This window comes from Numenius arquata, chromosome 6 (assembly GCF_964106895.1).
Source record: "Numenius arquata chromosome 6, bNumArq3.hap1.1, whole genome shotgun sequence".
Lineage (NCBI taxonomy): Eukaryota > Metazoa > Chordata > Aves > Charadriiformes > Scolopacidae > Numenius > Numenius arquata.
In genome coordinates, this window is record NC_133581.1 from 46,197,981 (window position 1) to 46,213,648 (window position 15,668).

Genomic DNA, 15,668 nt, shown 5'->3' on the forward strand with positions numbered 1-15,668 from the left:
CTTTCTTGAGAGCATCCACACCCAATTTTTGGAGACACTTAGCACTTCATGGTCCATGGGACATATGTGTTATGTTACCTACGCAACAGCCCAGGATGGATAATCATCCGTATATTTATGGGGATGAGGAAAGAGGTGACACAAAGGAAGGGCCACCCAAGGAGACAGGCTATATGAAGGTAGGGCTGCCTAAGTAGAGGGTGTGAGGGTCAAGAAAGGAAGGAGCATAGTTTTGCCAAGGGCCTAAAGGGATAGAGATAGGGAAGGGACCTTTGCTTAGAAGACAACAGGATGCAAGTAGGAAATAGCACCTTGAGTGATTTCACACGTACTGAGTCACTGGTAGAAATTCCCAAGTCTGAATTGGTTCTTTTCCAGCAGTAGCCACAAATATCTTCCAGAAAACAAGAGAGAACTAGGACAACCCAATTTTTCCTCCTTCCCAAATTACCAGGTCATTTTTTATGCCAATCAAAATGGCCCAAGCAAAGTGTCACAGGTACACATATGGTGTGGCAACTGCTAGCACATTTCTCAGAACAAGCACTCAACATTATTCTCAGCTGGGCTCAACCATGTCCTATTTCATACCTTTCTCCTGACAAAAACCAGTTGGTGATTATTTTTTTTTTGTTCCCCCCATTGCCCATGAAGTCTACTTTTAACCAGTGCAGGGAGTGCCACTATGGGCATAGAGAGCATATGTGTGCTCCTCTCCCCCACTAGCCACAGCAAAGGCCTCTCTGCATGGGAAGAGAGTATGGCCGGCTGGGACTAAGGGCTTCGTGCCTTTCTGAAAGGCTTTCAGGATCTGGCAGATGTGGTAAGTCCCAGCCACAACACATTAGGAGGGTGGAGAGACCATCAGGTCCCCCCCACATTGAATAAGAGGTTTCCCTTATCAAACCAGGAGACTTGGAGAGGAGCGAAGAGCTGAAGGCACCACTGAGCAGACTGTGATGGTGGAGGTAACAAGCAGCTGCACAGGCAGGTGCACACACACCACCCAGCCCCAGATGTAAAGAGGCAGCAGACAAAACTGAAACAATGGAAAGAGGATAGAAGATGTTTCCCATTCTGGGTATATTTTTAACTCTTCCCCTATTTAACAAAATCTCAGTCTATGAAGTCGGGGTGTTGGGGTTTTTTTTTAAGAGTGAGTCAGTTTTTTTTTTTCTTTGGTTAGTTTTAAATAATGAGGGAGACTGCAGGATGATCACAATAACCTGTAAGTGCTGCAGTGTCATCCACAGTACAATCTCCATCCAGGAACAACAGGGCGCTAAAACAGGTTGCCTACAAGATTTCAGCTGTGTCCTTTTAGCTTTCCAATTGATTGCAGATCAATTTACTGGCCCATACTGTGCCTTTCTGGCTGCTGCTTGGCTCCCAACCTGACCTTGCAAACGTAAATCACAATCTGTGCTTCTCCTCACATGCAGCCTCTCATCAGCACTCATTAGGCTGGAGCTGCATCACCCTCCTCCTCTGATGCAAGAACAGAAACAGAGAGGGGAGAAAAGGGGGTGTCTCAGGCAGATTTTCAGCCAAGTGCAGGTAGTCTGCTGAATGATAGCAGCCACCGCTCTAGCTCCTGTTTTAAGCACTATAGTGCTGGAATATCGGAGCAAGTACTGGAGAAAAAGCTGGCAGTGTGAAATAAGCAGTTGCACAGGGCGTGCTTGTGAGAACTCCCCCTGAGCTGTGCAGCCACTCTCCTTTCCTCCCATACATATTTGAAAGATTAACTTGACCCCCAAATTATTGCTCTTGGCAATAGTTAAGTCTACCATTGATGAAGGCAAGTGCAGACCTATGCTACCGAAGGAAAATCTTTTAATTACTCAAGGGCTGAATCTGGGTCCCTCCTCCTCTGTGGTGGCTGAGCCTGCTCGTGCTGAGTGGGTGCCAGATCTCTGCCATGGATCTTGTGTCCCATGGAGCATAGTCACACTGCACACCAACGTGGGAAGCTTTGTGTCAGCTTTCTCATTTAGGAAAAGGATGGGTCCAGGAGACAATAAGGGTCTCACTAGTCTTGGGGAGTTTCTCTGCCTCCCTGTAGTCCTTCTAGTCAGGCTTTTCCCTCTTTATCCTTTACACATCTACAGAGCAGATCAAAGAGAATAAGGAACAGAAAGAAGCTTACACTTTTCCAGACTCCTGTAGCATCTCCAGCCACTGAGCCTGCTCAAATTCTGATTCGGCTGCTAGAACAATGTTACCCTAGAAGAGGGGAGGGGAGGTGAAGGAAAGGGAAAAAAACCCAAATTAGAGAGGCTGGTGCCTTATGCGCCTCTGTGCACTCAGGGCATGAACTGGACACAGCTAGCACAGCTATGGTGGGAGGAGACCCCACCACAGGCTTCCACCTCTGTGGGAGGCATCATATGAGAGCAAATATGACCCAGGCTTCCACACATTGGAAAGAGATACACATGGCAATTGGTCATGGTAGGAATAAAATGACACGGTGACATGAGCTCTAGGGCTCTGGAATATCTGTCTACAGGTCTGCTAGTACCATAAGACCTGCTGTCAGAAAGAGCAAGTTTCCTTGTATGTTGTCAAAGCAGGAGTAGCAGCAAAGCCTTGAGGGGACTTTGGATGCTAAGCCACCCTGTCTCAGGATAGTCTGCCCAGAGAGGGTAGGCACACATTGGTGGGGTGGGAAAGACTGCCAATCCAGCTCTGCTCATCAGCAATAAAATGTTTTGTGGTGGTCATTTTTGGATTTTGTTGTTGTGGTTGGTTGGTTTTTTGTTTGGTGGTTTTTTTTTTTGGTTTTTTTTTTTGAGAAAGAAAAAGTCTACTTACATGGAAGTCTTCATGAGAGATCTTTATGGCATAAGGCATGTTGGGCTCTTCTTTAGGTTCCACGATGCAGCCTCCCAGGGGTATGACACCCTGAGGAGGAAACAGAGCACACCAATCAGTCAGCAGAATCAAATATAGATACTACCAACTAACCAGAAGCTGAACTTTCCCCCTTGGTCACGTGTGGGCCCCTGCCCTGCCTTGGCTACCCCAGGAGGGGCAATACACACACAGAAAAGCAGAGGGACTCCTACCACCACCAGACCTCCAAGAGGTATCCGAAAGGGGGTAAAGATGTCTCTCCTGCATTCAGCTTGGAGGGAAGGCCTCTAGCTAGAAGATGCAAGTGGGAGCTCTTTCATCAAGCAGGAGGTGATCTCCCAACAGGGGCAGACATTGCAGAGACAGTGTGGTAGCATGAGACAGGTTGTGCATCCATTAGTCACCACCAGTAGGTCAACATCCCACACATTCTGTGTGGGGACAGACAGGTAGCCTGCAACCCCTCACCAGGCTGGGTGAAATCGGCACCTTTGGAAGCACACGCGCTCCATCATCTTCCAGTGACTACAGAGGATAAAAGCAGACTAAGACCAAAGAGTCTCTCCATGAGAGCTCCAGGTGGTAGAGCTACGGAGACTGCTTCTTGGAGCTGAGGGCATGTAAGGGTTGGCTGCCACTGCTTATGAGTGCAAGTACAGGCTGGAAACAAGCAGCAACCGAAGCTGTTAGCCCCACCACTGGCTTTGCCAACAGTAGTCTCATAGTCATAAGATTATTTGACTGGGGGGTCATGAAAACAAGGGCATACATCTACTATCAGGCAAAAAAAAAAAACCCATATTAAAGTCATGTACCTGCTGAATCATTAAGAAGTCCAAAGAAGTACTGACATGATTCTTGCTTTTTTTGAGGCTTCCTTGGATCTGTGAGAAGTTTGTGACTTACCCCTTTTTCACTTGCTGGGCCCAGGGAGGTGGAGGGAAGCTAGAAACAAAACAAACCCCTCTCCTATGCAAACACTCCTCACCTTGGGGTGGATATTGAAGTATTTATTGCTTTCAAAACTCTTCTTCTCACTCTCAGCGTAGTAGAGCAGGAAACTTTCCTTAATGATGAAGAACCTTTAAGACAGAGAAAGGAAAAGAACTCTGCTAGAATAGAGGTCCTGGTTCACAGCACAAGAAAATCTCTGCCTAACTAAAGCTGCATTCTGAGCAGAAGAATTTACTGTTCCCATCTAAGCCTAATGTGAGGTGCCTCACTTCTGTTCATAGCCAAGAGCTAGTGCTTAACGCTAAGTGCCAAGTTCAAGTGCTTTGTGCTTCCAGTTTATGGCAGCGTGCATGCACCAGTGCTAAAGGCCAACCCTAGCATCATTTACTCACAGGGGAATGGGACGGTGGTCTGCGCCCAAGACAGGAGCACAGCCAAAGCCTTTTGGCATCCTGACCTGTGTGTCCTCTGTGTAGCCTGTGTGTTGGATTCAACCTACTAGAAGCAACCTGCTCCTTTTTTGGAGTCTCTCTCACATGGGTTAAGAGCAACTAAAAGCTTATTTTTGTTATTTACTCCCTGCCACCCTCTTTCCTCCCATTTTAGCATAGGGGGGAATCACAGGGTAGCATCCCCAAGCAACTCTCGAGGCAAAATACTGGCCATGACAGCACTCAGGAGCAGAAATAAATTTTAAGAGATGTTTTTAAGCATAGCTCCTGGCAGAGTCTCCTGTCGTTGACCTTTGTAAATACAAAGGAAATTGAAATTCTTTTTTGTCATATGCATCACATTAAAATGTGCCTTGTTCTGCTCAGTTAGCCTTAGGTATGCTCTGATGAGCACTGTATAGTAGCCACAAAATATCACAACTTCTGCAAACCAAGCCTCTAATTTACTGGAGTGTGTTCTCAAAATTGTGATTAAAGGACTGCCACTTTTAGCTTATTGGGATGTTTAAAATGCCCCTGGGAGAGGTTGCATTTAGCCTGCAGACAGTGGTACAGGGGAGAGATATCCGACTTAGCTTAAATTTGGTCTAAATCTGCAGCACCCAAAAATGCCAAAGAGCAGCTGAAAAGATGGAGACTAGGTTCATAGGGAGGTTTCAAAAGAGTAAATGACAAAGAAAATGTGTTACACTGTTCTGCACATTTTCTGGCATGAGGAAAGAGGGATTTGGAAAGTGAAATGCAATAAGCTGAAAATTAATAAAGAATGCCTTTTTACACTGCACAAAACACTGCTGTGTAAATCACTTTCATGTGGTCCCAAGGACAGGAGCTAGTGAGGGATCTGGAAAGGATAAGGCATTTCTGTGAATAATGAGAAGATCCCCAGGAAACCCTCCCGCTTCTGGGTGGAAAGACTCCACTAAGAGGAATCAGAAAGAGACTTCTCCAGGCAGCTCTTTCCAGTTGTGTAGCCCAGGGATTCCTGCACCTTCCTCTGAAGACACAAAGATGGGCAATGGACCCAGAGGTCTGATCCACGAGAGCAATTCCAATACCTCCATGTGCACATCCCACCCCAGTCCTCTACTGAAGCCAAGGCCTCGGTCCGATGCAGCCAAGCACTGCCACCAGTGCAGATGAGCACAGCAACTTGGTACCACTTTAGCTCCTAAAGCTAAAGAAAAAATTTGAAGTGGGAAGAGAATTATCATTATACTTATAATTAATAATTGTTACCATTATTATGCTCATGAGAAAGCTTTAGCACTTCCACTAGCTCCTATCTCTCGCTCTTCTGTCATGGCTCTGGCAACACAGGTGCAATTGTCACATGCTGTGGAAATGCGAGCCATGGGCTCACAGAGGGACTGGAAGATAGAGGACAGAGCGCTGAACTTCTGAATGCCTGCAGCAAGATCAAGCTCTGGACAGACTGCGTGCCTGCTCCAAAATGTCATTAAACATTTTAAAAAGGGAAGAAAGGAGGACCCTGGGAACTACCGACCTGTCAGCCTCACCTCTGTGCCTGGGAAGATCATGGAACAGATCCTTCTGGATGCCATGCTTGGGCACATAGAGGACAGGGGGATGATTCAGGACAGCCAACATGGCTTTACTAGGGGCAAGTCCTGCCTGACTAACCTAGTGGCCTTCTATGATGAAGTGACTAGGTCAGTAGACAAGGGGCGACCTATGGATGTAATCTATCTGGACTTCTGTAAGGCCTTTGACACAGTTCCTCACAACATTCTACTTGCCAAATTGGAGGGATACGGATTTGATGGGTGGACGGTTCGGTGCATAAGGAATTGGCTGAATGGTCGCACCCAGAGGGTGGTACTCAATGGCTTTAAGTCCAGATGGAGAGCAGTGACTAGTGGTGTCCCTCAAGGGTCCGTCCTGGGACCAGTACTGTTTAACATTTTTATCAAAGACATAGACAGAGGGATTGAGAGCACCATCAGCAAGTTTGCAGATGACACCAAGCTGTGTGGTGTTGTCGATACACCGGAGGGACGGGATGTCATTCAGAGGGACCTGGACAGGCTGGAGAGGTGGGCCCAGATGAACCTCATGAGGTTCAACAAAAGCAAGTGCAGGATTCTGCACCTGGGAAGAAACAATCCTCAGTATAAATACAGACTGGGGGATGAGGTATTAGAAAGCAGCCCTGAGGAAAGGGACTTGGGGGTGCTGATTGACGAGAAGCTGGACATGAGCAGGCAATGTGCTCTCGCAGCCCAAAAGGCCAATCACATCCTGGGCTGCATCAAAAGTGTTGCCAGCAGATCCAGAGAGGTGATTCTGCCACTTTGCTCTGCTCTGGTGAGACCTCACCTGGAGTACTGTGTGCAGGTCTGGAGCCCTCAATATAGAAAGGACATGGACCTGATGGAGCGGGTCCAGAGGAGGGCCACCAAAATGATCAGGGGGCTGGAGCACCTCTCCTATGAGGACAGACTGAGGGAGCTGGGGTTGTTTAGCTTGGAGAATAGGAGGCTCCGGGGAGACCTCGTAGCAGCCTTCCAGTACCTGAGGGGGGCCTACAGGAAGGCTGGGGAGGGTCTGTTTACAAAGGCCTGCAGCGACAGGATGAGGGGCAATGGTTTTAAGCTGGAGAAGGGGAGATTTAGATTGGATATTAGGAAAAAATTCTTTACCATGAGGGTGGTGGAACACTGGAACAGGTTGCCCAGGGAGGTGGTTGAGGCCCCTTCCCTTGAGATATTCAAGGTGAAGCTCGACGAGGCCCTGGGCAACCTGGTCTAGTTGGGGGTGTCCCTGCTGACTGCGGGGAGGTCGGACCAGATGACCTTTGGAGGTCCCTTCCGGCCTGGACCAACCTATGAATCTATGAATCTGCATATTTACATCCAGAAATCTTCAGAACATAACAAAGATCAGCAGCCATTCATGTGCCCCAAATTTTTTCATCTCCTTGCCTGCTCATCTATATCTGTTCGTGTTGACATCAGATGTGGGGAGAAGCAGCCAGCTTGCTGTCTCAGCAGGACTCCGTCTTCTCACTTGATACTCCAGGAACATCATGGTTGACTGCCTAATCTCGCCTCTTGTTCCCAATCACAGCCTGGCAAAATCTCTCTAGAGAGAACAGCACAACTTAGTGCGAAAATCACTCTTCCGCACTGAGCTTTAGTTAGAGGAACAAAAAGTGCTCGTTCCCAGTGCAGCCTGTCCAGCAAGTTATCTGAGCAGGAACAATTACTATTCACCTTCCACCCAGGGGACCATCTCACTTCCATCCCAGGCTCAGATCCCAGTGTACCTCCCAGAGGAGCTGCAGCTGATGTCCCCTCAGCTGGGAAAGCAACGCACGACCCCACCTGTGGCAGCCATCCAAACTCCCTCTGTGTTACTGTAAGAGTTGCCTAAGATGGACAGGGAGATAGACTGTCCATGGGACATGGCTTGTTTTCCTTGTAATAGGAACCTCCATCCTAAGTCTCTTTCCAGCATCACAGATCAAGGCCTAGAAGGGTTTCCTCATGACAGCAGGCAGGGATGGGAAGAAGTGTCCCAGACAAGGTGAGGGAGCTGAACTGCTCACACAACTTTGAGACACTGGCAGACAAAGCCCATTTAGTGGATGCATTAGGCACATCTCTGGAACATGTTCCTGATAGAGCGTATTCATCGAGGTTCCACCTCTGTGTGAAACCAGGATTGGCATTTTCTGTTATATTTGCATTAATGGCAAAGGCAGCCATGACCCCTGCAGCAGGGGCAGAGCTAACCCAGGCCAAGGCAGAGACCTTTACACAGCAGACAGGGCTTGGTCTTGGTTCCTCCTGCCCACATCATTTCCCTAGCCTAAGGAGCAGCGTTCTGCCTTCCTGTTTCATTTTTCCTCCTACCTCTTGTCATTAACTCTATGAGAAAGCCTTCTTATGAATGGCTGCATCTTCACTATGTGTCTCTAATGCCTAGTTCAACAAGGACTTGTTTTTTGAGGGATGTATTACCCCATCCGCACAATAAATACAGAAATAACATTTATAAAGATCAAACAGATCCTGCCTGGCCAACAGACTGTGCTTAGTGCAGCGAGTCAGAGTGAAGCAGATACTGTGGGCACAAAACTAAGGAATAAGAAACAACACATCACATGAAATGGAGAAAGTCTATTCATCACTTTCAACAGACTTTTCGGTCTGAACATCCTCAAGAAACATTTGCAAGACAGGTAAAGATACCGATCTTTAACTATGTCTTATTTTTAATCTAAATGTTAGCCACCAGTTAAAGCCAGGGTTTAGTTTGTTGCATACTTTGTCTGCTCAGTGCTCCCGATAATCCCCATAGTATAGATTATGCTCCAGTGGGAAACAAAAACAAAACAAAACCGAGCACAAAGCATAGCACAGATCTCTCAGAATTGATGTGCCTCTGGCAGTTTAATAAACTTTTAGATCCCTGACCTCACAGACATGAATAAAATCTATGGGGATTTGGAATGAAAACATACAAAATAGGAGTTTAGAAAAGTAACAACAAAACTCTACAGCAAATAATAAAGGAAAACCATTGAAAACCTGATTAGCCGATGGACATAACATCTTCATGCTATATGCCCTCATCTATCCTTATCTGGAAGGCAACACCTAAGCAACTAAGATTACCGCTTTGACTTTCAGGACAATGTCTCCATCCACGACACAAGGATAATTGGTGCAGCATGATGGAAAGAGGGATGAAGTGAGCAGAGGAGAAAGAGTTACAAGACTCAAACAAGATGAAGACTGAAGCAACAACCAGGTGAGCAGGAGCAGAAAGGCCAAAGATGACCAAGGGAGAACGGGGAGAGACACCCAGTTAGGACTGAGAGACACTGAACACATATCCAAATTAGGCAGAGGTGTGCCAGTGAAATAAAAGAGAGGGCTGGTAAGACGGGGAAGATTTTGAATAAAAACAAGACACCAGAAAAGAAGAAACTAAAAAACAGCATTCAAAAAGCCTGGAGAGCAGCAGTGAAGGTGAGAAGAGCCGGTACAACCATGCATGCTCCATGCGCAGCACAAGTAACACAAAAGCCATTCACACATGGTCAACTCATTTGGGTTGTCCATCCCCCATGGTCAGATCCTGCACTAAGAAACCACCAAAACCGCAGTGTAATTACACTGGAATAGCGGAGGAACAGTAACAATCCAAGTGACTTGGATGCAAAGCCAGGGACATGATCTGCCAGGATTAGACACAACAGCTCCATACTGGACCAGTAGAGATACCTCATCTCTGGAGATAAAGTGCTTTCTTTGAGTCAGAGGGGTAAGGAGATTAGTTAGCTAATCTTTGCAAAAGCTTTTGAAGTGACAATGGCCCATGTCAAGTATTTACATTATAAAACTGCAGCGGTCTCACAGGTCTTTCCTTCCAATGGTGGCTTTCTGGGCACCAGTCCAGGAGCAGAGGCAGCAAAACCCAGTTACTAGATCAGCCCAGTTATCTCTCTCTGGGGACAGCTCAGGAAAATGATGGGCAAAAGATCTATATCAGCAAGTCAGCTCAGAGACCACTATACCTGTCCCTTGCTCTTCCTCTCCCAGCAGCCCCAGGCTTTCCTGCCTGCCTGGCGCCAGGCAGGGAGCGAGCGGGAAGGGGTGGATGCTTCCTGGCAGCAACCAGCCCAGTGGGCAGTCTGCAATGACGAGCGGGGACCACAGGGTCTGCTTGACTCGCAGCCCTGCTGCCCATGCCTCACGCAGGCGTGCACGCACACTGCTCTGCAGTGGGAACCGCGCTGCCTGTTTTCTGGGTTTTTTAGAGCAGAAAACAGTCCTAAACAATTATCCTTTCCATCTGTCCTGCGACCGCATCCGGTGACTGTTGGTAGCCACTCTGTTGGACAAGGCTCTGTGCATGCTTTGCAGTGCCACAGGCAGGTCTGGCCCAAGAGGAATAAAATTTCTCTCTTAACTGTGCTGTGTTTGCCTCCTTCCAGCAGCAACCTGGAATCCCTGACGGATTTACTCCGAGGTATAGGCATATTTTGTGTTTCATCTTGCTTTCTTACTCCAGCTGACCACTGAGCAGATGGCCTCCTGGAACTGTCCCCCTTGGCCCCAAAGTCTCACACCTGAATGGTGACAGTCAGATTAGAGTCTGACATTTCTATGTGGGACCAGAATTATTCACAGTAGAGAGGAACTTGTCACTTCCTACCTGCAAAGCTACAGCGCCCTATTCATGCCACATGCAGGGCAGGTACGTACCTTGTACATTTCATTCCAGACTCCACGCCAGGCTGATGCTGTTACCAGTATACAACTTTTGTCATAGGAAGAAGGCTAAACTGCTTGTTGTTAATTGGAATTAAGAATGGGGTGCAGCTTGGTGGGAAGAGGAGGACCAGAAGTCAAGGACAGAGACTATGACTTTCCAAAGCCACTCCAGCAGTGACCCAAGCTTCAACTGTACTGGTCAAAAGCACCAGTAAATTCAGAAGATGATTGCATGTCTCTTAGAAGGGTATTATTTTACAAGGAAAGAAAATCCACATTAGCCAAGGAATAGACCTTCTTCGCTTGGCGAGATAGGAGCTAGGATGCTGCTAATGGCATTTCGAAACAAAGCTCTGAAAGGCAGCATGCTCAGATGCCATCCCCGGCAGATAAACCCAGGCATGTTGCTCCAGTGCCAGAACTCTGGGTCAGAACTCAAGGCAGCAGACACACACTTAGGCTGCCGGACAGACCATTGTGTGGGCAGGGGAAAGGACTGAAAATGCTCCAGACAACCACCTCATGTCAAGTCTTGCTGTCCTCTCAGGTGCCATCAGATGCCAGCCCTGACTAAAACAACAAGGCTCCGCTATCCCTTCCTGCTCCCTGCACAGCCTCTGCTGCTGCAAAATCCCCAGACCTGGGATTTCAATCACCAAAGCACTGGACACCATGCCTGGACTTTTTTTCTTGATCCATTATCCAGTCAGCCACCATCCTTCCCTTAAACACTTGCTTTTCTTTTCAGAGCCTCCAGCAGCACTGTTGCTACAGCCAAATGAATGGGATCAAGCCAGTAAAGTATCACATCTTGACAGCCACACAGACGCATCTATATGGCTGACTGTCATCTTCTCATTCCATGCTGGTTTATCTCCCATAGCTTGGGACACTTTCCTCGGGACAGGGAGTAGTACTATTGTCCAGTGCAAAATTACTTTACAGCAGAGGTACTACCTGTAAATACCAAATAGATAAAAGTAGTAATCCAAGATTTCAGAACAAAATCTACATTGCTCAGAGATTCTCAGCTCTATCTAGCAATAGTCATTTTTTTTCCTCTTAATTTAACTGGAGTGGGAAACATCTCTTCTCCTCTTCATAAAATAATGCACTTGACCTGCTGTGTCTTGCTGGACACGGGGGGGAAGCGGGGGAAATGGACGATTCCTCCTTTTTCTCCCCATAATGACCAAATGACTTATTATAAGATGCAAGATTTTTTACTTCAAAACAAATCGTTCCTGTGATAAAAAAATTTATCATTCCTCCTGTTGCAGCCTTTTTAGTCCAGAAATCCTTTCCTTCCAAACCCTACAGATTCCCTGCGTTCACTTCCCACTGACCTGTCTCTGTTCCCCCAGGACACCCAGCTGCCATGCTTGCAGCTCACCTTCCTCATCACCCTTGCCCCACGGTCACCTCCCCATCTTTTCCCACCTGCTACCACTACAACATTTACCACTTACTGAAGGTGGGGGTGACTTCTAGGAATAAAACAGCACTAAATAAATAATGACAGAGAGAGAAGAGATGGGCCATTTGCCTGCAAGAAATTTTGATTAGGAAGAAGAAAGCCTTTTAAGAATGTCTCCGCCATAGCAAATTACCTTCCCCTTCGCTATTCTGTCCACTTCTTTTCCATAACACAGCCACATTAGTTTCCAGACATAATTCATTTAAATATCAATGTTTGGGAGCTGAGTAGGGAGCATCAGCAGGAATTCTTTCCTGGGTGAAAAAAGGCCATTGTTTTTGGGAGGCCGGGGGGAACACAGAATAAAACCTGCAGGTCGAAGATGTCTACAAACACAAAATTGCTTCCCAAGCAACATGTAACTGTTTTTCAGGCCATGCCATCTTCACAGGTTTAGACTGAGTAGCACTGAGCAGGACTGGGAAAGCTGGGTTTAGAAGTGGATTTGATGTGTTGTGTCTACACTGCAGGCTGCAGCAAAAAGGCACACATGGAAGGTGAGTACCAGAGGCACCAACAGACATTGCTCAGGTGCAGGTCAATTTATTAATTTCTTCTTCTGAAAAGCCTTCAGACACACTATGCTACAAAGGCTACAAACCTGTCTTTCAGTTCCAAAGCTAGCTCAGGCTTCCTGTGCTGCCATTTGTTAATGACTCGTTTGTGCCTCTCCCCAGTGTAAAGCGGGGAAGGAGGTGGGGGGGAGAAAACAACATTACCTTGCTTTTCTTGCAGACTTTTTCATCTACAGATATGAAACTACTAGAGGTGGATAAGTACTACAAATCCCAGGTTGCAAAACGTCTCTGGCAGTGGTAGGGTGAAAATGCAAGTTTCTCGGCATCTGAGTGATGTCTATCAGCAGTGACATTAATCTGCCATCCAGGAATGCTGGAAGGTATAATCCATTGGATCATGTAACACCAGTGAGCAATGAGGAAGAGCTGTACCATGTTTCTGTGCAAGTACCCATCCATAAACAGTCGTGTCTCATCATTTGACAACCAGCGGAAAACTCTCCTGGGAGATTCAGTGATTCACATGAAGAAATTACGTTGACTTTATGCCTCAAAGCAACCCCTCACTTCAGCATTACAGAACATACTTCCACCCTTGGTAAAAGGTTATAGGAAATGCTTTCCAGCTCCAGACGTCCTGGCTGCTGATACACAACACACAGCAGCTCACAACTCCCTGGCACTAGATGGGAGAGAATTCACAGAATCACAGAATCACCTAGGTTGGAAGGGACCTTTTAAGATCATCTAGTCCAACCGATTAAACAAACAAAAAAACAAAAAAAAACAAAAACAACACACACAAAAAAAAAACCACTAACCACCAAACCCAACAAAAAAAAACCAAACAAAAAAACACACACAAAACACCACCCAACACTAATCCATATCCCTGAGCACCATGTCAACTCCTCTCTTGAATACCTCCAGGGATGGTGCCTCAACCACTTTCCTGGGCAGCCCATTCCAATGTCTGACAACCCTTTCAGTAAAGAAATATTTCCTAATATCTAACCTGAACCTCCCCTGGCGTAACTTGAAGCCATTGCCCCTTGTCCTATCATCTGTAACTTGGGAGAAGAGACCGACCCCCGCCTCTCTACAGCCTCCTTTCAGGTACTTGTAGAGAGCGATAAGGTCTCCCCTCAGTCTCCTCTTCCCCAGACTGAACAACCCCAGCTCCCTCAGCCTCTCCTCGTAAGACTTATTCTCCAGACCCCTCACCAGCTTCGTTGCCCTTCTCTGGACCTGCTCCAGCACCTCAATGTCCTTCTTGTGGTAGGGGGCCCAAAACTGGACACAGTACTCGAGGTGGGGTCTCACCAGTGCCGAGTACAGGGGGACAATCACTTCTCGGGTCCTACTCACCACGCTATTCCTGATACAGGCCAGGATGCTGTTGGCCTTTTTGGCCACCTGGGCACACTGCTGGCTCATGTTCAGCCGACAGTCGACCAACACCCCCAGGTCCTTTTCTGCCAGGCAGCTCTCCAGCCACTCTGCCCCAAGCCTGTAGCGCTGAATTCAGAGCCACCTTCCCCCCAGGGAAGAGTCTGCATCTGCTGGTCCCAGCGTGCCGTCACTGCCACACAGCACAGCAGCACTGCTGCTGGTCCACAAACCCCTGCAGCCCATACACACGCACACACAGCCCCACATGCACGGTCAGCTCAGCCTGGCCCTCTCACACCCAAAGAACCCAAAGACCTTTAACAAGTGCTAATAAACAGAGTCGGGCAGTTTGGGGGCAAAATACATGAGCTGACTCTCCCTCTTTCATGAAATGATTGCAGGGGGATTATCCAGAGGAGGCAGCTAGTCTCTGTTCCCACCCCGAGGTGCGTGTAGCACAGGGTCTGGGTAGGTAAAGAAGGAAGTACATGGGGGTGCCATGTGTGTAAAGCAGACTCAGAACAGCAGGGAAGCTAAGCCCAAAGTTTCACTCCTTGTCTCTGCCTGGCTAGCTGCACGTGAAGAGCTATGCACTTGGGCTCCAACTCACCTCAGCACCCTTCGGCTTTGTATTCCACCTGAGCATCCCTCAGCAACTGTGGCTTACCTCCTGGACCATTTGGCCGACTGCCTCCCAAAAGGTCTCTTCCAGAGCACGCCGTACAGCTGCACTTTGGTGCTGATGTCCAGGGCATCTGAATCTGCCTGCTCCATGGACGGAGAAGGGGATACGGAGCTGGATTTTGAAGCAAACATTATAGATGGATCTGGTTCTATCTCTCCCCCTCTGCGCTGCAGCTCAGGGAATCCGATTAAATGCAGTGAACCAGAAGGACATAACCAGCCACTCCAAGCGGCAGACAGAGAGACTGGGCTATGGTTTGAATCAATAACTTGACTGCTCAGCACTCAGTCAATAATTCTCTCCCTGATGCACAGATGATGAGAGTTTCCTCATTGCGTATTACTTCCTGATGCATTACAGACAGCACACATCCCAGGCAAAGGGAAAAAAAAAATGAAAGAAAAAAAAAAAAAGAGAGAGTAAAGAGAGCCAGAGATTAGGAACACAGAGAAGCAGAAAGAGGTCACCAGAGAGAAAGCTCCCAGCAATAATATAAACCAAAATACCTCTGCACCAGAGCCAGTTTGGAAGGTTATTTCACTCGACATTGCAGCATCCCAGGCAGAAATCAGGGCAAGGCGGACGGTTTACTGTCAGGTATCTCTTACTCTGACACATACCCCAAAAATCTTGCACTTGGAGACGGGTTCTCCTCATTTGTCCTGAGGAAAAGGGGAGCAGAGTGGGTGGGCACCAGCAAGTTCAATCACATTCCCTCTGCATCGGGAGGCTTCTGCTGTGCCAGCCTGGCACTGCCCACCCGGGTACAGCTCAGTGGCTGCGGTTTGGACTGGGCAGTGTCCATGCTGCACGCCTTGCTCAGCCTTAAAGGGCCATTGCTGATCAAAGTTAGAGCATCAAAATTCTGCCCACCTCTGTGTCTTGCTGCACCTCAGGGATGTGGCAAGTGCAGCCTCTGCCCAGCCTCTCAGGTACCAGCTCCTTCTCAGCCACAGCACAGAGACATAGGAATACGTCACACAGCTCAGGCGAGCCTCCATTCATCTCCTGTTTAGTACTCCCACAACAAGCTTTTTACTCTGGTTCCCTAAGTCCTTGCTCCTCTCTTGAAACCCTCCCTCC

General features: G+C 47.7%; 1 protein-coding gene across 1 annotated transcript in view; it reads right to left on the reverse strand.

Moving 5' to 3' along the window:
- PLEKHD1 (pleckstrin homology and coiled-coil domain containing D1) overlaps positions 1-14,716 on the reverse strand; it is a 28,586-nt gene extending 13,870 nt beyond the window's left edge. Inside the window, exons 1-4 of the mRNA XM_074149709.1 lie at positions 14,568-14,716; positions 3,848-3,941; positions 2,818-2,907; positions 2,150-2,226 (exon numbers count right to left, since the gene is read on the reverse strand). Coding sequence (XP_074005810.1) covers positions 2,150-2,226; positions 2,818-2,907; positions 3,848-3,941; positions 14,568-14,716 — 410 coding nt within the window. The remainder of the gene's footprint in view (positions 1-2,149; positions 2,227-2,817; positions 2,908-3,847; positions 3,942-14,567) is intronic.
- Between the last annotated feature and the right edge of the window lie 952 nt (positions 14,717-15,668).